The 24,027-nt window shown below is 39.5% G+C and overlaps 1 protein-coding gene across 5 annotated transcripts in view; it reads right to left on the reverse strand.

Annotated features, from left to right (window-relative positions):
- ECT2L (epithelial cell transforming 2 like) overlaps positions 1–24,027 on the reverse strand; it is a 64,045-nt gene that overhangs the window by 32,439 nt on the left and 7,579 nt on the right. For all 5 annotated transcript variants that reach the window (XM_035728699.1, XM_035728698.1, XM_035728700.1 and 2 more), the window contains exons 3-8: positions 12,571–12,733; positions 9,848–10,100; positions 8,837–9,005; positions 7,958–8,096; positions 6,219–6,387; positions 2,484–2,612 (exon numbers count right to left, since the gene is read on the reverse strand). In XM_035728699.1, the coding sequence (XP_035584592.1) occupies positions 2,484–2,612; positions 6,219–6,387; positions 7,958–8,096; positions 8,837–9,005; positions 9,848–10,100; positions 12,571–12,733 (1,022 nt within the window). The remainder of the gene's footprint in view (positions 1–2,483; positions 2,613–6,218; positions 6,388–7,957; positions 8,097–8,836; positions 9,006–9,847; positions 10,101–12,570; positions 12,734–24,027) is intronic.

Raw genomic sequence — 24,027 nt, forward strand, 5'->3', positions numbered from 1 at the left:
GTGAGGCTGTTGGAGAGAACTGAGCGTGGGGATGTGGTCGTGAGGAGGTGAAAGGCGGTAGGATGCTTGATCCCGGATTTGAGCGGAGCTGCTTCTTCCATCGTGACAGAAGGGAAGACAGAGAATAAAGGTAAGAGGTGGGGTAGGTGGTGGATTTGGTGGCGGGAGCGCAGTTCGGAGAGTAAAAGGTGAGGTCAACAGCTGAGAGAGAGGTTCTTGAAAGATCGGGGAGGGAAGAGAAGGAATGATACAGTCATCTCAGGGAGTGCGAAAGGGATTTTTCAAGGGAAGGGGGAGGATTGCTTGTCAGTGCCACAGTCCCATTTAGTACTTAGGCAGCAAAGTCAGGTTGGATGCATAAGAAAAGCCACAGTACTGTTTTCAACACAGCTGCTTCAGTACAGACAGGCATAGAGAATGCAGGTGATGGTGTTTACGGAGCACTGACATGTAGCCCGAGAATTCAGATGCTTTGCTAGAGAGTCATGATAATGATGAACCGTTAAGTCCAAGTTTTAACGAAGAAGGAACCGAGGATGAAGGCAGGGTGACAGAGAGTGGAAAAGGGGCAGTGTCTTGAGGCAAAGAGCTGACAGAATAGGAATATTTGGAACACGGTATTTGGAATATTAGGTGCATGTTTTGGAAGTGGTATTCAGAAAAATGCTGGAGATCGAGCTCAGAGGTCATACAGCTCCTGGGAATGACAAGCTCCCGAGTGAGGCCTGAGGTGGCAGAAAAGAAATTTTTGGACTGAGAAGCTAGTGTCTTTCATCTGAATCAGGGTCTTGATGGCTTGTCCAGGTGGAAATTGCATTTAATGAGGAGTTCGGGGATGATCTGGGGGCCAAAATGGTCGTGAGAAACCTACTGTTGAGTGCCATCAAGTTTCACTTGAGACAGTTTTTATGTCACCAAATCTATTGTTCTTGTCCCCTTTTGCCCTTATTCTAGATCCCTTTCAATGCCTTACTTTCCCAAATCCTTTCTTTTTCTTCTACTCCAGTTAAAAAATTTGCTTTGTGGGGCGCCTGGCTGGCTCAGTTGGTGGAGCATTTGACTCTTGATCTCAGGGTTGTAAGTTTGAGCCCCTTGTTGGGTGTAGAGATTACTTAAAAAAATGAAATCTTAAAAAAAAATTGCTTTGTTCTCATTATAAAAGTAATACTAGTTCATTACAGAAAATAGGGACATATAAGAGATAAAAGGAAAAAAGATAAAAGGAAAGAAGAGTCACTTATCCAACTGTTGTTTACACCTTGGTATACATCCTTCCAAACTCTTTTCTATACACGGCCGCCCTCCCCCATACACGCGCAGGATTTAAACCAAGGAATCACACCATCCATATTCTAATTTCAAAAGTAGGAAATCTGAAAAACACATCTGGAGATAGATGCTGTTAATAATTGTGTTATATTTCTTCTTAGATTTTTCTATGCATATTTTCTAAAGTTAAGATTACACAATTGTCATAACTGTAAAAAAAATTTTTTTACGATATTCTGTAATTTGTTTTCTTTTAAACCACTTCCCATAGTTTTGTTTTTCCCTTTCCCCTGATTGAAGCCTGCCAGAGGCATACTTGGCCTGTGTGCATAGCTCAGTGAAATCCGAGGTTTAGAATGAACTTTAAAACTCACAGTTCCCTAAGGAATGGGAAAAAGAAACTGTTTGAGAAAATTTAATTTTATACTCCCTCTGCCTTCCTCTGCTTGGCAGTAAAAAAAAAAAAAAAGCCCATGAATGCATAGCTTTTATTTAACAAATGTCTAAAAAGTGAATTTGTCTTAATGTTTCTAGAGTTTCTCTTCAAGTACTGAAATCAACTTTGAATTATGGTGATTGATACTAGACAGATGGGCACTTAAAATTGTATCAGCAACCAGTCTCCTCTCTACCAAGCACTTTGTCTGTTTTTAATATTCAAATATTATTTAAGTATTTATATCATTTATTTTTATTATGAGTATTTTTATAAGTGTATTTATTATAAGTATTTACATTACTTTGATACAAGTCCTGTAAGGTGAGGTACTATTATCCTAACTTTCATATGCAGAAACAGAGGTCCACAAACTTGCCTAAAGCCACACAGCTCAAGTGGCATGAGTGGGATTCAAGCCCAAGGTCCTTGGTCAACAAACTCATGCTCACTCCTTCCAGGCTCAGAACACAGCAGGGAGGCTTTTCTCAGACCAGTTGATGATGGTTTCAGGCGTTTTCCCCTGTATAGCGGTGGCTGGTTTTACTGCGTTTTCCGGAAGAGCTACAAATAATATCCCTGGCTGGCTCGTGTCACTAGTGACCTTATTCTGCAGGGACAGGTTATACGGACCACTAACGCCAGCTCTTTTCCCCCTAAATAGCTGAGTATGTGAGGTGTAAGGGAAAAGGGAGAAAGAGTAAAATGTGACTGAATCATTTCAAATATTCACAAAATATCACTGAGGTAGGCATGACCACTGCCTTTCCAAACTGACCTGATGCTCCAAGTGGTACAAAGAGGTCCACGTGACCCCCTTCTTCTTCAGAGGCCACATAGCCTCCTAGTTTCTCCCAGAAGTCTCTCACTTCAGGCTTCAACAAATTTTTAATACCAATTTTATAACCTGAGGAAGAACTCAAAATGTCATATTAGCTTGTAACATTACCATGAACAGAAACTCTAAGCACTCTGTGAAAATGTAACCATAATTCAAAAAGCCAGGGTCTGCTTGTAAGACTCCCGATCTGGAGGATGCCCCTGCTCCGGTGCTGCACTATATTAGGGCCACAAAAGGATGCCAACGTGGCCACGCTCTCCTTCACGTTCTGGATTTATTGGACACTGTGCACTTCGATTTAGGACCTTGTCTCTCTGCCTCCACTGTGCAGCCGTGTGTATTACCAGGCTCATAGCAGGGCTCGGGGCAGATGGCTGGTCAAGTCCTGGGATTTTTGCCACCAAGTTGCAAAGTAATAATTCAGTCTTCTGTTCTGAATGACTCCCAGAAGATGGTAACCATCACTGAAACTCTCACTTCCTGGGAATTGTGTATGATGGACGCATGAATCTGGCATGTGTCCAGACCCATTTCCAAAGGAGTCCTGGAGACTCTGAATTCTTAACTCCCAGTAAGGAAGTGAAAACAAAGTCAGGCAAGCATCCCAACATTTCACTTCTTTCCATCGAGAAGTCTAAATTCAGAATGGAAGGACCTCTTTAGATGACTGGAGGAAGAGATTTCATTTTGTTGTTGGTTTTAAGGCAAAAGCTCTTGGTGAAACACCAAAATTACATAGAGGGAAAATTTAGTTGTCGGGTATTTTGTTATGTTACTACTGATTTTTAAAAAGAATAAGACGTGGGGCGCCTGGGTGTCTCAGTCAGTTAAGCATTCAACTCTTGATTTCCGCTCAGGTCTTGATCTCAGGGTCATGAGATCCAGCCCTGCGTCTGGCTCTGTGATGGGCATGAGCCTGCTTAAGATTCTCTCTTTCTCTCCCCCTCCTGTCTCTCTCTCTCTCTCCCTCCCCACCCTAAATAAATAAATTAATTAAATAAGAAAACAGGAAAAGGCAGAGTTTGGAAATCTTTCTCATCTGCAGAACAAAAAGTCTGAGATGTTAGAAAACCCTAACAGGTACTTCTACTCCGTAAGGGGTAAACCTACTACACTACAGTATAAATTTGTAATCGATACCTCTCTGTCATTTAGAGAAAAGCTACCATGTAATTAATCATAAATGTAAAAATGTAAACCCCAGCGAGTAGCTATGCTTTACTTTTGGGGGATATATAAAATTAGATGGGGAACACAACTTGTTCCAGGCATAGGCAAACTCAACAAGAAAAGACCAAAAAAAAGGTAAAGATAAATCAAAAGTAGTTTATTTTAGTTGATAAAATTTACTAAAACTATTCCAAGCATGCTGAGTTCTAGCTGTTCGCAAGCCTTCTTGCTCAACTATAGACCCCAACAGTTAAAACCAGAAATAGACAAGACTGCTTAACTCATGCTTCAACTAAAACCCATTAGGTGTATTTCTTATTGCACTTTCTTGAGACATTGATGAGATGTTTTGCAATGACTGGAACATTCCAATCAGGCCAGAAAAGCCCTGATAGCAATGGAATGCCTAGAAGACCACACCCCACACCCACATGTCCCCTTCCCTGTCTGTGATCGTGGGCTGAACACATACTGACCCCCACTTATGATCATGTGCTCCCTCCCTGCTCCCTGGCACATTCCCCCCTGAACTTGTCTCTATAAAACCCCAGTGTCCATCTTGCAGGTGGAGAGGTCAGTTGTGAAGGCATGAGCCTGCTAGCTCCCCTGGCTACTGGCACCCAAAATACATTTTTTTCCTTTCTTTTTTCCAAACCCTTATCTCATGAGTGATTGGCTTCTCTTGCCATGAGTTTATCTGAGTTTGTTGGGCAATAGCGTTGACAAACCCAGGCAGGAGCTAAGCTTTCCATTTGTACAGCCCTTTTGGGATTCCCCCAGATGGAGCAGTTGGCCCCGGCAGAGCACCAGGCTTTCTGCTCGTTTCCTGCGTTAGCAGCTGGGACAGGTCCCCGGGTAACATAGCCACAGAGATAGTAGTTTGATGGGGGATTCAGGTACCCACTGTGCCATTTTCAGAGTTCCCTGCCAGATGGATCCTTGACTATCTTATTCCCTTTCTTCCCTCATCTCACAGAGATGGAAGATTTCATGCTAGTAAAACTTAAAACCATTCTACTTTAGGTATAACAAGGAAAGATGTAAGTTATAGTAAAAAAGAAGAATAGAAACTGAAACTTTAATTCTAAAATATTGATCATCTCCTTCCCTCTGAGAAGGATAACCATTGACCTTTTTAAAAGATGACCCATAATAAGTTAATGATATCAGCCAATCCTTTTCTTTGTGGTATAAGCCATTTGGAAGTATGATAAATGCTGTTCGTGCACACCAATTTACAGATCTTGGGTTTTGCTGCTATCACAATTGCTACACTTTCATCAAACTTAAAAACTTTTGTGCATGAAAGAACATAATAAACAGAGTAAAAGGCAGCATACAGAATGGGAGGAAATATTTGCAAATCACATCTATAAGATTAATATCTACACTATATAAAGAATGTCTACAACTCAATAAAGAATATCGAATAAATCCATCAGAAAATGGGCAAAGGACTTCAATAGATATATATAAAGAAGATATACAAATAGCCAATAAGCATATGAAAAAATGCTCAACATCACTAGTCAGTAGACAAATGCAAATCAAAGCCATAATGAATATCATCTTAAACCTATTAAGATAGTTACTATCAACTAAAAACAAACAAAAACATGGAATATAACAAATGTTCGTGAGGATGTGAAGAAATTGGAGCCCTTGTGCACTGTTGGTGGGAGTGTAAAATGCTGCAGCCACATGGAAAATAGTATAGAGTTTCCTCAAAAAATTAAAAATAAAATTACCGTGTAATTCTGCAATCCCACAGATGGCTATATATCCAAAGGAATTTAAAGTAGAATCTCAAAGAGCTATCTGCACACTCATGTTCATAACAGTGCTATTCACAATAGCCAAGAGGTGGAAGCAACCTAAATGGCCATCAGCAAGTGAAAGGATAAACAAAATGTGGTCTATACATACAAGGAATATTATTCAGCCTCAAAAAGTGAAGGAAAGCCTGTCATAAGCTACAACATGGATGAAACTTGATGACATTATGTTAAGTGAAATAACCACAAAGTTAAATACTGTACGATTTTACTTATATGATATGTAAAGTAGTCAAACTGATAGAAACAGAAAGTAGAAGGGGCTGGAATAAGAGGGAAAACAGAAGTTCTTGTTTAATGGTGTGCTGGTTAATTTTACATATCAACTTGACTGGGCCACGGGTGCTCAGATATTTGGACAAACATAATTTTGGGTGTGTCTGTGAGAGTGTTTGGGAATAAGATTAACGTTTGAATAGGCAGACTGAGTAAAGCAGATTACTCTTCCCAGTGTGGGTGGGCCTCGCCCAATCAGTTGAAGGCCTGACTAGAACAAAAAGGCTGACCCTCCCTTGAATAAGAGGGAACTCCTCCTGTATGACTGCGTTGAGCTGGGATATCAACTCTGTTAGCAAACTGAAACTTAAATAGTGCTCTGAAAGTCATACACGTGGACAAACACCGCATTGGTGCAAAGTTGGTTGTTGTTTCCAATCTCCAGGCTTACCTTGGAGTAAATTGATTTCTCTGCTGTCTCCATCACTAAATATCCCCATACTCTGTACCTTCTGCCCGTCCAGAGCTTTTTCTATGAGATAAAGCAGGCTCTCCAAGGTTAAGCCGCTATGTTCGTACACCACAGAAATGATACCTGCCTTAATGCTGTCCACCACCATCTAGAAAATGAAACCAAAGCCCATTATTTTAGAATATTTATTAATAAAATAAATACAGTGGGTATGTAATCTGCTGTGATTTTTAAACACTTTTTTCCAGAAATTATAGAAAGGGGAAGATAAGCTTTATTATTCATTGGTTTCTTTTTCAATGATTTTATTTCTTTTCTAATTATAAGAGGAGAAAATTAAGTACACTTCGAACTCCAGCACTCAGAGATAAATACTATTAACAAGTTAAATTATTTTCTTCCAGCCTTTTTCTTTGTACATATCCATGAAGAGACATATATGCAACTCTTAAAAAATAATCAAATTGAGATCATATGATTTTGCAATGGCCTTTTAAAATAGATTTAAAGTTTTCCTCTTAATCATGAATTTCTGAATTATCAATATTAATTGATTAAATACTTGCCACTTAAATAAATATGAAAACCATTGTGCTTTGAATTCAGCAACCAAATGAACTTTTCATTGCGATAAAGTTAATTCATCAGCAGCAGACAAGTTGGAAAGTCATTAAAGTTGATGATTTTTTTTTCTCCCAAACCTCATGCCACTCTCTGAAGGTCACAGTTCAAACTGAGCAGAGGACTACCACATGGTTATGTCCTACTTTTTGCCTAAACACCCATCACATTCATAATAAAATAACTAATCATGGCATAGACTTACGTAAAGAAGACAAATAGGAGAATGAACTTAACTTTGAACTAGATTTTTCACCCATACTCTGTCACTGGTTATCCTTTGTGCCCAGCCTGATGCCCATTATTAAACATTAGGGACTCTATTTGGGGCCCACATGGAGATCAAAGCTCTGATCTTGCTTTCATGTGGATCCACGGAGCTGGCCGGTTGTAAATGATCAGAGTCAATTTCCAGGTGCCCAGGAAGAATACTGAATTCATATCTTGAAAGCAACCATTTTGTTGCAAATAGGAATTTTTTTAAAAAAACTTTCTAAGTAGGCCAATGAATGTAACCTACTGAATGTCATCCTTTATGTATGTCGCTCTTTGTGTGTCATATATACATAAATACGCACATATCTCTAAAAATAGAGGCTTCCCGTGTCTTCTTTGTGCTTCCTTTATTTTTCTTATTATATTAAAATTAAAATATATAACTTCATTATAGAAAGAACATAATTTAATGGCACCCTCCTTTAATAGCCCACAAAATAGGGTTTCTGACATTTTTCTTTTGAGAAATGATGGTTATGTGATAGTATTTAAGTCCTTGGGCAAAGAGGTTTTAAAATAATCCTAATCACCTTGCTGTTTTTGGTGATAAGTGCAACAAGTTCAGTTCAATAAGAATTCACTGGAGTTGTGGCCTTTAATGCTTTTTAAAAAAGTAATTTTGATTTATGGTTATCTTTATTGCTTCTGATTTTTAAAAGTGCTCTGGGTATGTAAATTTCCACTTAGACCATTTTCCTTTTAGAAAAGAAATCATTTCATACACATGGTGGCCAAAAGATTGCTATACATCTTCTCATGTAGATGGGGAAAAAAAAAAAAACGGATTCAGAAAAGGGCAGGCCTCCTAACATACTCTGTACCTCGCATGCAGGAATCCGAGATGATATTAATAAGAAGTGGGGCTGGGAAGCATATGAGGAACTGTTACCATTTTTATGGACTCCATGCCAAGTTTTCTTCAATAATAAAGGGTAGGAATGGCTTCCAGAAATATTGCTTCTAAAGGGAAAAGAAGGAAATAAGTGAAATTTAAATTTCCTATTAGTTGGATTTTGATAACTGAGCACCAACATGTTGTCTGGACATCAGTGATACTGAACGAGGCACGTGGCCTTCGGACCTGTCTCTCCTGCAGTTTTTGGGGACAGCGGCAGATGGGGCTCCTGGTTGGGGTGGGGCCGGGGCTGGCCTCTGGGTCTCTCCTCCTCCATCCATGGGGTACTAGGAAGGTCTCCTGGAACTTATTTAGCTTTTGTTGGGCACTTAAAATGAATGTCGTGACATACTTAGGGGTTCAAAATGACATTTTAAAAAGGAACAGCTGAGAGATTTAAAATTTCCTAGATCATCTGGTCCTCAGAGCTTTCTAAATAATATCTCCATTCTCTTACTCTTACCCCCATATTCCCATTTGGATATGCTTGCTCCATGAAAAACATTTCTGAAAAAAAAAATGTTACTTTTGCTCAATAATTTTGCATAGAAAATGTACTACATCCCAGCCTCTTTGCAGGGCCGAGAATATTTGAAATGTAAAATTTGAATGTTACAGATTTCCCTCTTCAGAAAACATGTCAAAGACCACTGCTCTGGAAGATTAGAGTTATTTCTATTGCTATCTTGTAGGATATGAGCCAGATAATTATACAAGCTCCCTGCGTGTTAGCTAAATTATTCTAGAATGAATTCTTAGTATCATGGGATGGTCTCGAGCCTTCAGGAGATGGAGGTTTGCTTACCGCTTGGGCAAAGCTTCTAAGGATGCCAAAACAAGCTGTTTCTCCAAAGCTTCATGTAATCCCACTCGATCCCTCAGAGCCTGGGAGAGACGTGGCTGGCGTTTGGATTTTAACAATCTAGAGCAGCATGTTCCACTCACCCAAGGGGGTCGAACTTTGAATAACTCCTCTGAAAAACAAATAGCAGCAGGCTCCGTTGTTTACCTCACGCTTCTCTCCGCCGAGTCCACGTAGATAAAGCCATCAAAAATAAAGCTGTACAAGGGCACTATTCCAAATGGCAATAATTATAGCCCTTTTCACAGACTCTGTTTGGACTTCTTATCCTCCCAGCACTGGGGCTCCAAGTTACCAGTCAGGTCAGGTCAGGAAACAAAGCTCAGAGAACAAGCACCTCTTTTCTTGTGGAAACCAGTTAGTCAATTTACAGGCTTCACATCCATTTCTGCCCTTCTTCTTGGCTTCAAGTAATCTCCCATTTGTTATGATCTCACAGAGGGTGAGTCAGTGAAAAAAAGATGGCAGGCTCAAATCACTTTTGTTGTTCTGTTGTGCACTGTGCAAATCAGAAGGCTTCGCTGAGAGAGGCTGTTATCCCTCTTCCCTTCCCATTTTTCTTCTTTTAATGCCATTCTTCCTGCTTCCAATCCCAGTTTCACTTCTCCCCTCTGTTGCTAATCCCAGTTCTTCTGTCCTGAACCTATTTATTTGCTTTTGCCTGTGTTCATAGTTACCTCTCTTTGTTTGTTTTGTTTTTCCTCTCATAAACCTGAGATTTACCAGAGCAATAATGGAGGCACTGATATTTGACTTTCTGTCTTTTTTTCCTATTCGTTAACTTGAAACATATAGTGGGGGGTGGGGGAAGAGCTGGCCTGGGGTGTACTTTAGAGAAAGCCACCCACGCACTATTCCAGAAAGACCTAGCTATCCTCCTCTGTGGGACTCTGGATGTAAATCCATCTGTTTCTACAGTAGTTGGGTAAGATACCGTTTCAAAATGATACTCACTCTTACGTAGTGCAATTTTTTCCCAAATTATTTTTCTTAAGCACTTTTCTCTTTGTCTCTCCTGCAGCTCCTCATCTTCTGTTTTGGGTTCGTTCAGGGTCCCATAAATAGCAGTGGCTTCCCTAGGTATTAGCCAATCTAAGCTGGACACACAAGCAATGTAATGATGCTTCCAAGCACCATACTCATTATCTGCTGGTGTATAGGGCAGAAACCACCCAAACCTAATGCATTTAGGCATCCATAAGCAGTCCTACAGAAAAAGAAATGAGAAATATAAACTGCAAGAAAGTTTTAAGGACCATTTCCTAGTAATAATGTTTCCGGGTATGCAGATAATTTTTCTTTACATTGGGATTTCTGGTGCAGCTGACTTGTTATCTAAATTTGACACTAACAAATAAGAAGCATACCTCACTCTATACAAAAATAGTCTTTGATGACAATATATGTTATATATGAATATATGTATCAGTCATCTTTGTACATGTGCTCACATAGCATTTGGTTAACCCTAGATTCTGAGAATTCTGCTACTAGCAACAGTGTATCAGTGTGTTTCATGCCAAACCTCCCATTGGGAACGCCTTTGGTTGAACCATATGATATTGCCAACATGCAACCAGCTTTGATATATGGAAACAGCAGATTTCATGTGGTTTAATTGAATTAAGCATCTAGACAAAATATCATAAAACAATTATTTGAAGGCATATAGAGCTACCAATGCACTAAGGGCTCATGCGACCATGAACCCAGAGAGAAGGGAAACACAAGAGGTAAGGCCAATATCTGGCATTACTTTTCACTTCAAGGCATTTGACAGTTCCAAAGTAAAGCTCAGGCTGAGAAGCAGAGCAGAAAGTTCCGGCTGAATGACATGGAAGCTAAAAAGAATTTTAGGCATTCTCAAAAGGAAGAGAGGAAACAAATTTAAATTCAGCGCCCACTAAGGGGAAAAGCCCTAGTAATCACACCAGGCCATCCGCTGAGATCACTATCAGTGAGGGTCAGGAATTAGACAAACTCTCACAAAGACGAAACTAGTTTTAATATCTCTCCTTCTCTGAATGGATTTAAGTGATCTATTCCTAGCCTAACCAAATGCCAGAAGCAAAAGCAAATTCTCTCGGGAAGAAGGTAACATCATCCAGAGGCTCAAAGTATTGCATCAAAATTTTATATCCAATATCTGGTACTCAATCAAAAATACCAGGCACATAAAAGGATAACAATTGTTTCTCTTTTTGTCTTTTATTATTAAGTAGAGAGAGACCCTCAGGAGAGCCATACATTACAATTGTTAGGCATGAAACTAAAAAATAACCCTATAATTAATGTCTAAGAAGTTAAATATGTAGGTGAGAAATTTTGGCAAAATAATCAAATCAACATTCTAGAACTGAAAAATATAATAACTGACATTTAAAACTGAATGGACCAGTTTAAAAGCAAATTAGAATCCAGCTAAAGAGATAATTAGTAAACAAAAAGCTAGAAGCAAAATCCAGGCGGAAACACTGAAGGCCAAAAGGATGGAAAAGACACATAAGAGAACGTGAAACTTGTGGGAGATGATGAATCAGTGTAACATGTAAGTATTGCAATGCTACGAGAAAAAGAGCGAAAATGGGGCAGAAGCAATATATAAGGAGATAGTCTGTGAGAACTTTTCAAAACTGATAGACATTAAGTCTCAGATTCAAGAATCACCAAAAAACACAAAACAGGAGAAACACACACACACACACACACACACACACACACACACACACACTTCTGGGTACATCATAATAAAATTGTGGAAAACAGACGACAAGACAGAAAAAAAAGAATACTAAAAGCAGCTAGAGAAAATAAAAATATTACCATTAAAGGAACAACAATAAAACTTCTTACTTCTCAAAAAAAAAAAAGGTTATGGAAGCCAGAGAACAATAGAAAAATTTCAATGTTCTATAAAATTAATTGCCAACCTAGCATTCAAATTCCCTGTGAAAATATCCTTCAAGTATAAAGGTAAAATCAAGATATTTTCAGACAAAAATAAGAGAATTTGTCAGCAGCAAGTTGCACTAGAAGAAATATTAAAGAGAATTCAAAAGGAAAATGAGCCCAAATGGAAACTCAGATATACAGGAAGATACGAAGAGCAACAGAAAAAGTAAATATGTGGTTACTTATAAGTAAATATTAACTATATCAAATAATAGTCTTGTGAGGTGTGTATATATATATATATACACATACATATATATAAATTTAAATGTGTTTGTGTATTTTGTGTGTGTGTATAAAATTAAAATATTTAACAGCATTGAAACTGTGTGGGGAGGGGAGTGAAGGGGAGTAGTTAGAGTTAAAGGGTCCTAAGCTCCTTGCAATATCTCAGAAGTGGTTAAAAAAAAAAAAAAAAAGCCCTGGATGAGTGCTGTAATCTCTAATATAGCCATGAGAGAACTGCTAAATAATTTATAATTAACAATCTAAAAAACACTTAAGTACTCCAAAAGACAAAAAGAGAAATAAAACACCTGGAACAAACAAAAAATACATAGTAAAATGGTGAACTTAAGCTTAAATATATCCATATGTACACAAATGTAAATAGAAAAATTACCCCAGCTAAAAGCCAAAGTTTGGGAAGGAAGCTACCCCGATTGCCACATGACAGAATACAGTGGTATCTGGGCCCTATTACTGAGAAGTGACAAGTAGTAAACCTGTTCAGTCAGAAACTTCCAGGGCCAGCTGACTTGTGCAGATGCACACAAATCTTTTGGATTCAGAAAGGAAAAGATATAGAGAGAAATGAAGCGTGGTAACACTGTAGAGAAATCCACTTTGGCCACTTGCGTCTTTTCTGAAAACCAGTCTTGGACAAACCTAAAAAGAAAGACACAGAAATGTAGTTCAGAACACTAGTGTCTAAAACCAACAAAAAATCCAGTATAAATATTGGCCCTTGTTCTTTCTAGAATTTTCTAACTATATTAAAAAAATGAAATCCTAAATAACATAAGGCTAGATTTTTTAAAATACTGTATCTACTTTCACTGATCCATTCTAAAGAGGAAATGAATAATAAAAATATCTAAAATCCACAGGAAAAAAATCTGAAATAAAGTTATTTAAGCTCTAGGTGTGGGTTTTCTCTTTTTAACCCCAAATTCAGTAAATCAGCAAGTCCTGTCAGCTCTACAAATACTTATCCCCAAATCCAACCACCTCTCCACATCCACTGCTGTCACTCTGGGCAAAGCCTGTCCATCTCGCTCCTGCACAACTGCAACAGCCCCTCCCGATGGTCTCCCTGCTTCTGCTCCTCTTCCCAGAGCCCATTCTCTACACAGCAGCCCAAGTGGTTTTTTTAAAAAAATGTAGATTAGATAACGTCACTCATGCAAGTAAAACCCTATGACTTCCCGGTGCAATTAGAATAAAAACTTATAGTAGCCACATCACAGTGTCAAAATATTAATTCCTTCCCCCGACATCAGCATCAAAGCAAGAATGTTCACTCTTACCACTTCAGTTTAACAGATACTGGAGGTCTTAGCCATTTCAACAAAGCAGGAAAAAAAAGTAAAAAATATACATATTGGAATGGAAGCACTGAAACTGTCTCAATTCATGTATGCGGAATTTACAAAACAATGATTAAGAACAACTCAGAAATCTACAAAGCAACCATTTAAATTGTTGAACTTATTAGTATAAAATTGTGATGATTTTCTTTTATCTTTTTCATGTTTATGGGATCGATAGCAATATTCCCTTTTTCATTCCTGATATTGGCAATTTGTGTTTTCTCTTTTTTGCTTGGTCTCTACTCATTTTCTAGTTTATTAATTTGCACTCTTCATCATTTCTTTCCTTCTACTTAGTTTGGAAGTGATTTGCTATATTTTTCTAGTTATTTGGAAATTTAGATAATTCCTTTTAAACCCTTTTTCCCTTTTCTAATATAAGAAATTAAATGATATATTTTCCTCTAAGCTGTGCTTTAGCTGCATCCCACTCATTTAGATGTGTTGTATTTTCATTGTCATTCAATTCGAAATATTTGAATTTCCCTTGTGATTTCTTCTTTGGCCACAGGTTATTTATAAGTGAGTTAATTTCCAAATATTTTGGGATTTTCTAGATATTTTATATTTTTTAACCTCAGATTTTATTGCATTGTTGTTAAAAACTATTCTTAATTAGATTTTAACAGTTTTGAAATGTACTGAGTCTTATTTTTTGGACTAGGAAATTATGTATCTTGGTAAAAATTATTTTGCTCATAAAAAAACATATATTTGGAAGTTGTTGGGTTTAGTTTTCTGTAAATATTAAGTCAAGGCGGTTGAAAAGATTGCTCAGCTCTATATTCTTACTGATTTTTTGTTTGATTGTTCTATTATAATTCAGTCAGTTTTGTTTCATGTAATTTAAAACTCTATTATTTGGTACATATATATGTATAATTGTTATGACTTCTTGATGAATTGATCCTTTTCTCTTTAGAAGATGTCCCTCCCTATCTTTCTGGTAATATTCCTTGTCTTGAAGTCCATTTTGTCTGATATTAATATTGTCATCCTACTTTTATATGCTTAGTATTTGTATGGTATATTTTCTCCTATCCTTAGACTTTTAACCAATTGATATCTTTATATTTACAATGTATCCTTTGTGGTCAGTATACAGTTAGATCTTGTTTTTTGTTTTTGTTTTAAAGCTCATTTGACCATCACTGCCTTTTATTTGAGGGTTTAGTCCACTTATATTTAATATAATTATTGATAATGGTTGAATCCAGGTCTTGGTTTTGTTACCAGTTTTTTGTTTTTCCCATTTGTTTTATGAAAATTTATTCTTCCTCTCCCACTTGGTTTGAGATAATGAATTTTTTGTATTCCATTTCAATTCCTTTATTGGCTTTTTGGTTTTTTGTTTTGTTTTGTTTTTTAAGATTTTTTATTTATTTATTTGGCAGAGAGCTAGAGAGAGAGAACAAGTAGGCAGAGAGGCAGGCAGAGGGAGAGGGAGAAGCAGGCTCCCCGCCGAGCAGGGAGCCCGATGCAGGGCTCAATCCCAGGACCCCGAGATCATGACCTGAGCCAAAGGCAGACGCTTAATGACTGAGCCACCCAGGCACCCCTCCTTTATTGGCTTTTAAGCATACCTCTTGCATTATGCAATTAAGTTGTTGCTAGGAAGTGCAACATGCACCTTAGCAGTTCATAGTCTATTTAGAGTGAATATTCATATAAAATTAGAGAACAGTGCAATGGTATATTTCTTGCCATCCTTTATGCTTTTGTCACAATACTGCACCTACTTATAAGCCTCATAGTACAATGGTTTTGCTTTAAACAGTCATATATCTTTAAAATAACTTTAAAATTTTATGTTTTTCCACACATTACCGTTTCCTTGTAAATCCAAGTTTCCATCTGGTATCAATTTCCTTAGCCTGAAGAATTTCTTTTAGCATTTCTTTACTGCACATCTTCTGACAACAAATTTTATCAGTTTCCTTTAATCTGAAAATATCTTTATTTCACCTTAATATCTGTAGTACTATTATGACATGCATTAGTCAATTTTAATAATTCTCACCTTGTAGCCAGTCTGGTTTTTGCTACATCGTCTTCTCCTCCTTCTCGGCCTCCTCCCTCCACCCCCATCCTCCTTCCTCCTGCACTCCCATTTTATTTTAAAGCAAATCTAACACATCATATCACTGCATTCATCCCACCCGCTTAGATGTGTTGTATTTTCATTATTATTCAGTTTGAAATATTCTAATTTCCTTTGTGATTTCTTCTTTGATAATTCAGTGTGTCTCAACAATAAGAGCATTTTTAAAAAACATATACTATAACCATCATCATGCCTAAACAAATTCAACAATAATTTCTTAATGTGATATCTATTTTAAAATTTTTTAAAGATTTATTTATTTATTTTGAAAGAGAGGGCAAGAGAGAGCATGTGCACATAGGGGGAGGAGCAGAGGGAGAGGGGAAGCATACTCCCCACTGAGCATGGAGGCTGACTTGTGGCACCATTTCACCAATCAGAGACCACGACCTGAGCCAAAACCAAGATTCGGTTGCTCAGCTGCTCAACTGACTGAGCCACTGAGGACCTGCTGTGATATCTATTTTAAAAACTTTTTAAAAATATGGCATCCATTAAGAAAACTTTTTTTTAAAGATTTTATTTATTTGAGAGAGAGAGAACGAGAGAGAGAGAGAGTGTGTGTGTGTGAGCAGGCAGGAGGGGTAGAGGAAGAAGCAGGTTCCCCACTGAGCAAGGAGCCAGACGCCGGGCTCGATCCCAGGACCCTGGGATCATGACCTGAGCCGAAGGCAGATGTTTAACCGGCTGAGCCACCCAGGTGCCCCCATTAAGAAAACTTCTTACATTACCCTGCATATGCCACCTAAGCACAAATCGATCTTGAATGAATAGAAAATCCAAGCCTCCACCAAAATGATCATCTTGGGGGTCATATAGGTCTTAGAGCAAAGGGACATTTTATGGCCCATGAAAGACACACTGCTGGCCCTGTAGTCACCAACTACAAAAAAAGAGAGACTTAATACCTGATTGCCCTCTTTAGATATTGGCAATAAACATCTGTTATAGTCCCAAACCACCAAATAAGTCATCATATTTGAATAAGAATCACCAGAACAAAAAAGTCTGGAAGTAATCCATGTGTTGGTTAAGTCAAACTCTTCCCTGGAACCGCTACTTTCCTCCAAACTCAGTAAAATTACAGAGGTTTGTGGCCAGTCTCACAGCTGGTTGGAAACTTTGGCAATAAGTATTTACCAAAACTCCTTTATCTCAAGCCATTGGGACTACAGAACTATTTGTCACTGCTAAGTGACTACTGTTGCCCTATTACTAGGTCCTAATGAACGCTGATAAACTCACGGAAAGAAAAGCCATGTCTCTGAATAGCTCTCATTCTGCAATGTGTCTTCTCTGACTTTCTCTGACCTCTAAATGCATAACCTAAATTCCCACAGGTGGGGCAATCCCCAGAAAGTTCCAATGTGAAATGAAAATGACACCTCCAATTAGGGACAAAAAAGAGTTTGGTTACCTTCATAAACACCCATGAGCTGAACACCCATGAGACCCAGAGACAGTCTTCACCACTAATTTACCCAAACTGCTGGCCTAACTGGGGCCTCATCTATAAATCTTGGGAGAAGGAAAAATTATATCTTGCAACAGAACACCAATTAATAATACATGTAGCAGCAATTAAGAAGTTAGAAAATGAGCACTTGGCAGCTATCACAGTAATAATTATGTCAGAAGAGAGCCATGAATGGAGACTAAAACTAGTGGATGAAAATATGATAAGGAACAGGGTATTTTCATAGATTCCAATACTTTTAAATTAATTTAAAATTAATCAAAGTCTTTTTAGTTACTTATTAATTATTAACAAAATAATAATGAATCATCTTAGCCAAATGATAAGTCAACAACCTGAGCCATGGAACTAATCGACATAGTATGCCCTCAGTGTGATCTGCTGAAAACACAGTGTGCCTTCTGTGTTATTCCTGACGAGAACGCATAACCTGAACGCAATCTTAAGGACGTATCAGCCAACCACAAACTGAAGGTCATTCAACAAAGTAGGTCTGTACTCTTCAAAAGTGTTAAGTAACAAAAGACAAGGAAAAACTTAGGAACATCGAGGTGGATATAGAGACATGAAACTAAATACAATAGGCGACCCCGGATTGGATTCTGGACTGGGAAAGAAAGGATGATTATAAAGGACGTTGTTGGAATGATCAGGAATACTCAAATGGAGTCCATGGATTAGATCATAGTACTGCATCAATGCTGATTTATTGATATTGGGGTTGTACTTTGATTTTTCAGCAGAATGTCCTTGTTTTTTTTTTTCGGAAACACATACTGAGATGCTTAGGGTTAATGGGGCATCATGTTTGCAACATCTTCTCCTATGATTCAGAATAACAAGGCAAAAATGGTAAAGTGTCAACAGTTGAGGAATCCAAGTGAAAAGTATAAAGGAATTATTTGCACTATTTTTGGAATGTTTATACAAGTTAAAATTTATTGCAAAATAAAAAGGGTTTTGTTTTGTTTTTTGTTTTTAAAGAAAAGGCTACCTGCTTCGTTTGCAAGGTTCAATGATTGCCTATTATTTTGTTTGTTTCTACTCCACTGACTTTATTTTAGGTCACTGCTCTTTCTTGATCCCTGTTCCATGCAGCTTTATCACAACCTGAGATAAAACAGAGTGGTTAAAAATGAACCTATTGGATCTCACTCATATGTGGAATTTAAGAAAGAAAACAGGGGCACCTGGGTGGTGCAGTCAGTTAAGTGTCTGACTCTTGGTTTCTGCTTGGGTCGAGGTCTCAGGGTTGTGGGATCGAGCCCTACATTGGGCTTCACACTCAGCACAGTCTGCTTGGGTTTCCCTCTCCCTTTTCCTCTCCCTGTGCCTCTCCCCCCACTTTCTCTAAAATAAAAAAAAAAGAAAGAAAGAAAACAGATGAACATATGGGAAGGGGGAGAAGAAAAAAAGGAGAGAGGGAGTGACTCTTAAGGATAAGTGACTCTTAAGGATAGAGAACAAACCAAGGGTTGATGGAAGGAGGCGTGAGGGATGGGTTAGATGGGGGATGGGTATTAAGGAGGGCACTTGTGATGAGCACCGGCTGTTGTATGTAAGAGATGAATCACTGAATTCTACTCCAGAAACAAATATTGGGCTGTATGTTAACAAAATTTAAATAAAAACAAATAAATAAAATGAATCTGTTGAAAAAAAAAATAAAATGAAATGAACCTGTTGGCATGCAGTCGGTGGAAACTGTGTGTGTGTGTGTGTGTGTGTGTGTGTGTGTGTGTGTGTGTGTGTGTGTAAGAAGAGGGCAAAGAATGGAGTTGTGTATGTACTGGCGGCATATAGTAGCCACAGACAAAAGTGTCACAAGGGGATCCTCTCATTGTTAATAGATTAACATTCAAACTGAATGAGGCTATGACACCAAGAACAGTTAATCCCAGGGGATCCCTGACCTAACCCCCCAGGGTCCCAGGCAGGCTTCTCAATCCTTTCACTGGCCCTTGGGGGACAATATGCTCCCATTTAGAATTATAAAACAGATCCATAAAATAAGGTGCAAAACAAAAAGGTCTTCTGCCTCTTTTTCAAGGATGGGTGTCAGTATCTTGAGTTTTCATTCCCATCCCACAGCATCTACTGTTCCATCCCAGCCAAGCAAAGGAGAAGAACTAAATCTGAGTTGCTTTTTATTTATTTAATTTTTAAAGGATCTTATTTTTAAGCAATCTGTACACCCAACATGGGGCCCAAACTCAACAACCCCGAGATCAACAGTCATAGACTCTACCACCTGAGCCAGCCAGCCACTCCAAGAATACTTCTTAACCGGACCTCAGTTATACATGTTTTATATTTGTTCCTCGTCTGCACTGCTACAGGGACACACTCAAGTATAATGAATCTTACGCAAGAAAGAAGGAAAATGCTTCAGTCACATAAAAAAAAAAAAAAAAAATCCGTACCCAAGCAACAGAACTAGGGTAGTTTGCCATAATGACATTGTGGCTCATTGCATTTTAGTTAATGTTACAAAGTAAGAAATCCGTGAAGAGAAATAAAAACATGTAAGGAGACAATGAACAAAATGTGCTTTGCTCCTTTATTGTGACAAGGACAGCCTCATTTAAATAATTCATGCACTACTTTGCAGTGTGCTACTGAATGTATAATGTGTACTTTGCAAAAATAACAAGGCTTAGTAATACGGAACTTGAATCTAATTCTCGGCTCTTAAATTTCTGATAAGAACTAGAAAGAAGCTCCCCAAATTGTGATGAAAATGACCCGGAGGAGAGCTTGCAGAGGTGGCCTGGAGAGGGGCCAGTCGAGTCGGCAGAGGTCCCTGCTTTCTTGTCACCTGGGCAGCCCCCGTGGTCTTGCCTGGCGGCTTTACACACACTGCCTGGCGTGGCCGGGGCCTGAAGTGGGTGGGTTTCCACACAGATGCTAGTGTCGCACAGAATAATGACTAGGTTTGGGGTATAAAGCAAGTGGAGAACCATGTGCTGAAGTCTTCAGTGAAGGAGAGAGCAAAGCTGGGTGGGGGAAAGCAACAAGGAAGGGTGATTGAAGGGTGTCTTTAAAAAGATTTTAAAATAATTTCTATGTTCTGATTCATCGTTACATGGATGCACATAAGCATAAAAATGTAGAAGTTTCTATCTGAGTGGTGCGATTATGGGTGATTGGTATTTTCCTCTTTTTGCCTATTCACATTTTCCAGTGCTTCCACAAAAGCCTGGTATTATTACTGAATAGATAGAGAAGGCCCTAGGCTTCCACATGTCTCATCCCAGCCGGGTGGCTCACTCTTTCTCCAAGTCTCTGCTTGTCTGACCTCCTAGGCATCCTTCAGACTCCAGCCTAAATGTCAGATCCTCAGGGAAGGCGGTGGCCCTGATCCCCTGGACTGGGTGTGGTCGCCTTACTTTCACTTTGTCGCTTCATTGTTGAGTTCGGGCACAATCGTGGCTATTTATTTGATATCTATTGAGCTGGCCAGGACTGCTCGGATTATGGGAAATAAAGGATAATATGTGTACACAGACTTGTCATTGTTATAAAAGTGCTGTATGACTTCCCATGTATGATCCATACGGTAAAATTTATGGCCAGTGAAGCAATATGGTGCCGGGGAAGGAGCAAGAAATTGTATCTGGAACCAACGTGGTAGATCAGTTATGTGGCTAGTGCAAAGCTATTTTTGCAGCAATATAGGTGACCATATAAGGTAATGATAGTGAAATTTTCGGGGTACTGACAGAATCCCTCCACCTCCCCACCAGGCTGACTGTTCCTGTTGCCCAAGTACCTGCCTATTGGAGGGGCTACCACGACTCCCCCAGCTCTGCCTCCTTCTTTTCTTCTCCTGTCCCTTGCTGAAACCTGTTTCCTTCACACCCCATGTGCACTATAATGTAATCTGAGCGTGAGTTTTGTGTTTCCATTCTTGCTGACCCTCAGGCTCAATCCGTTTTGGGGCTCACTCCACTATTTACAGTCTTTCTCATCCACTGGGCTACAAGCTGTGTGAAAGAAGGCATGGTGGCTGGCTTGTTTGCTGCCCTGTCCCCAGCACCTGGTATGGGGCTTCTAACTCGGCGGGGGCGAAATAAATGTGTGTAAGTTAGAATGAAGAATGAAAAAAAAATAATAAAAATAAAATTTCACTGCTTATATTAAATTTCTGTTCATTCTAACAATTACCACCGCCGTAGTGGCCCAAAGCAGTACACATTTATTTTCCCAGAGTTCTGGAGGTCAGAAGTCTGAAGCCAGTTACACTGGGCTAGGTGTGGGCAGGGCTGGCTCCCTCTGGAGGCTTGGAGGGCAGAATCTGCCTCCTTGTCCCTTTCAGGTTCTAGAAGCTGCCTGCCCTCCTCGGCTCATGGCCCCTTCTTCCACCTTCAAAGCCAGTAGCACAGCATCTTCACATGGCCCCCTCTCTCCCACTGCTCCCGACATCACGTTGTCTCCTGACCGTCGGGCCTCTTGCATCCCTTTTAAGGACCGTTGTGATTGTGCTGAGCCCCAGTGACGCAGGATAATGTCCCCATCTCAAAATCCTTAATCACATCTGCAAAATGCCTTTGCCCCGTAAGGTAGCATCTGCAGTTTGCAGGGATGAGGGCATGGGCATGTGTGGAGGCTACTAGTGAGTCTACGGCACTGCTCTAACTTCTGAGACATGGAAACACTCCCAAATATTTACAGTGGTGCTACATTGTGCTGTCAAATAGCCAGGGAGAGGCACCGACATTCCCTTGTCCTATTTTAGGACAAGGTTTGTTCCACCAAAGTATGAACTTCAGAGGGCAGGAACCTTTTACACTCTGTTTAGTGTTGAGTCCCAGGCACCCCGAATTGTGCTTGGCACATGGTATGCCCTCAGTAAACATTTGCTGAATGCTGGGTGAACAGACAGCACTTTTATGACACCCATTATTTACTTCCCCTTCTTTAGGTAAAATAACCTCACTTTCTACATGGTGGTCCATGTGGTTCTATAGACGATGACTCTATCCCTGGCTCCAAAAAAGCATATGATCAAGGCTGATTCAGTTCATCTGGGTCAATCTCCTGGCCACAGCGATTGGCAGAAGTGGGCATGGACCGAGACTAGTCCAACCAGAATGAAGCTCAAAGAAATTATTTTTATGTCTGTACACAACTGAGGAGACATAATGATGAAGCCATGACTGCCAAAGGCAGTCAGAATAGAAGAACAGAAAGAATCAAGCCATGGGCTTTATTACTGAACCTCAGAATTGAGCTTCAACTGCTGCCAAACCTACTCTGGATTTTTCAATTATATAAGAGGGAAACATTTCCTTTATTATGTGTGTTAAGCCTAGGGTTACTTACAATGATACATTTGAAAACCACCACACATCAGTGCCAGAGAAAGATGAAAAAGGCATCTACAGAAACTGAGCAGGGAATTCTGTTTCACTGAGAAGAGAAGGATCAGGGCACATGCAGTCTGTGCTCCTGCCTCCGAGAAAGAGTAGAATCAAGTGGTGGAAGAAGCCCTGGGGCCTTCAGGTCACCCAGGCCTTGTGTCTTGCCCTTAGCCGTGTACCACATCACTCTGGGAATGGAGGAAAAAACCACTTTTCCAGCCCCATCCTGATGCGCTGAGCCAAAAGCTCTCTGGGTGGGGCTCAGAGTCTGTGTTTTTACAAATTCCAAGTGATTCTAATGGGCCCAGCCCTTCTCAGCGTTGGTGAATTTGGCTTCACAAGGCAGCAGATCTTGATGCTCAGGCCAAGTCAAGTACAAAGCATTGAATGTATGTACGGTGGTCTTGGGAATAGGTAGAGCTCCTTTTTGAGGCCCTGAGCTAATTAAATACTGAGACCGCTGCACGAGAGTCTAATAGCTCTCTCCTGTGTGTAAAGAACATCAGCTGACTGCTAAATGCATTTTGTTTTTCTAAATGTAGCTGATTCGCAGCTAAATTCTGGAGAGTTGGTATGATCAGAGAAGGTACGACCAGATAGAGAGACCATTTGAAACCCATTTATCTTCCTTTCACTTAAGCAATGAGGAGAATCAGGGCAGCTCCAGGGTTAGTGAATTCAAGGACTCAGTGATGTCATCAAGGGCCAAGGATCTTGCGTACTTTCACTTTGCCTCCTCGGTAGTTTGCTCTGGTCCTTAGGCTTGTCCCCTGAGGTGATTTCCAAATGACTCCTGTGAGGATTGATCTTCATAGAACAGAAATCCGAGGATGAAATAGGGCACGTCCCTTCCTCGAGCCCCTATTTAAGTCCCTTTGAGAGTGAAGAAAACTCTCCCAGAAGCTCTCTAGTGGCCACTCTCTATGTCCCCTTGGGCAGAATTAGTATCTACATGCCCTTTCGTAATCCAGACACTACCAAGGGGGTGGAATCATGATGATTCTGTCCAAGCCTGACTCACCCTTGGTAGGGCAGTGACAAGCCCTCTCTGAGACACATTCTGCCTGGGGGAAAAGGGCTTCTGTCAGGAACATGGAGAAGAGACAGGGAATGGTGTGGGCAGGTGGGTAATCAACAGTGCGCCCACTAAACAGGCACTGAAGAAAGAAAAAGAAAGATCTATCTAGCTGCCTAAGCGTCCGATCTACCCAACCTTTACAGACGCCTGCCCCCTTTACTTCAGAGCTCTTATTTGTCTCTGTCTTTGCTCCCCTTTACCCTTGAGATACAACTTGCAGGTATTTCTTAAATGGGTAAATGTGGTTTTACTATCTGGTAGTGTAACTCTTACTCTTTTTTTCTTTATATGTATACTTTTCTTAGGGGTTGCTCTCCATTTTCTTTCCTGGATTAGCTTTAGAATCCATTTCCCAAGGTCCATAAAAATATCCTATTTGGGAATTTATACTAGGAGGTTAATTTAGAGAGAATTGGCATCTTTAAACATGGCACATCTACCTATTCAGGGTTGTTGTTGTTTTTAACTATCCTTTAACACAAACTTATAATTTCCTTTGTAAAGGTCTTGCACTTCTCTTTTTAGTTTTATGCAACAGACATAGGGAAGCAGAGCTGAGAGAAGGCAG

This window comes from Zalophus californianus, chromosome 7 (genome assembly GCF_009762305.2).
Source record: "Zalophus californianus isolate mZalCal1 chromosome 7, mZalCal1.pri.v2, whole genome shotgun sequence".
NCBI lineage: Eukaryota > Metazoa > Chordata > Mammalia > Carnivora > Otariidae > Zalophus > Zalophus californianus.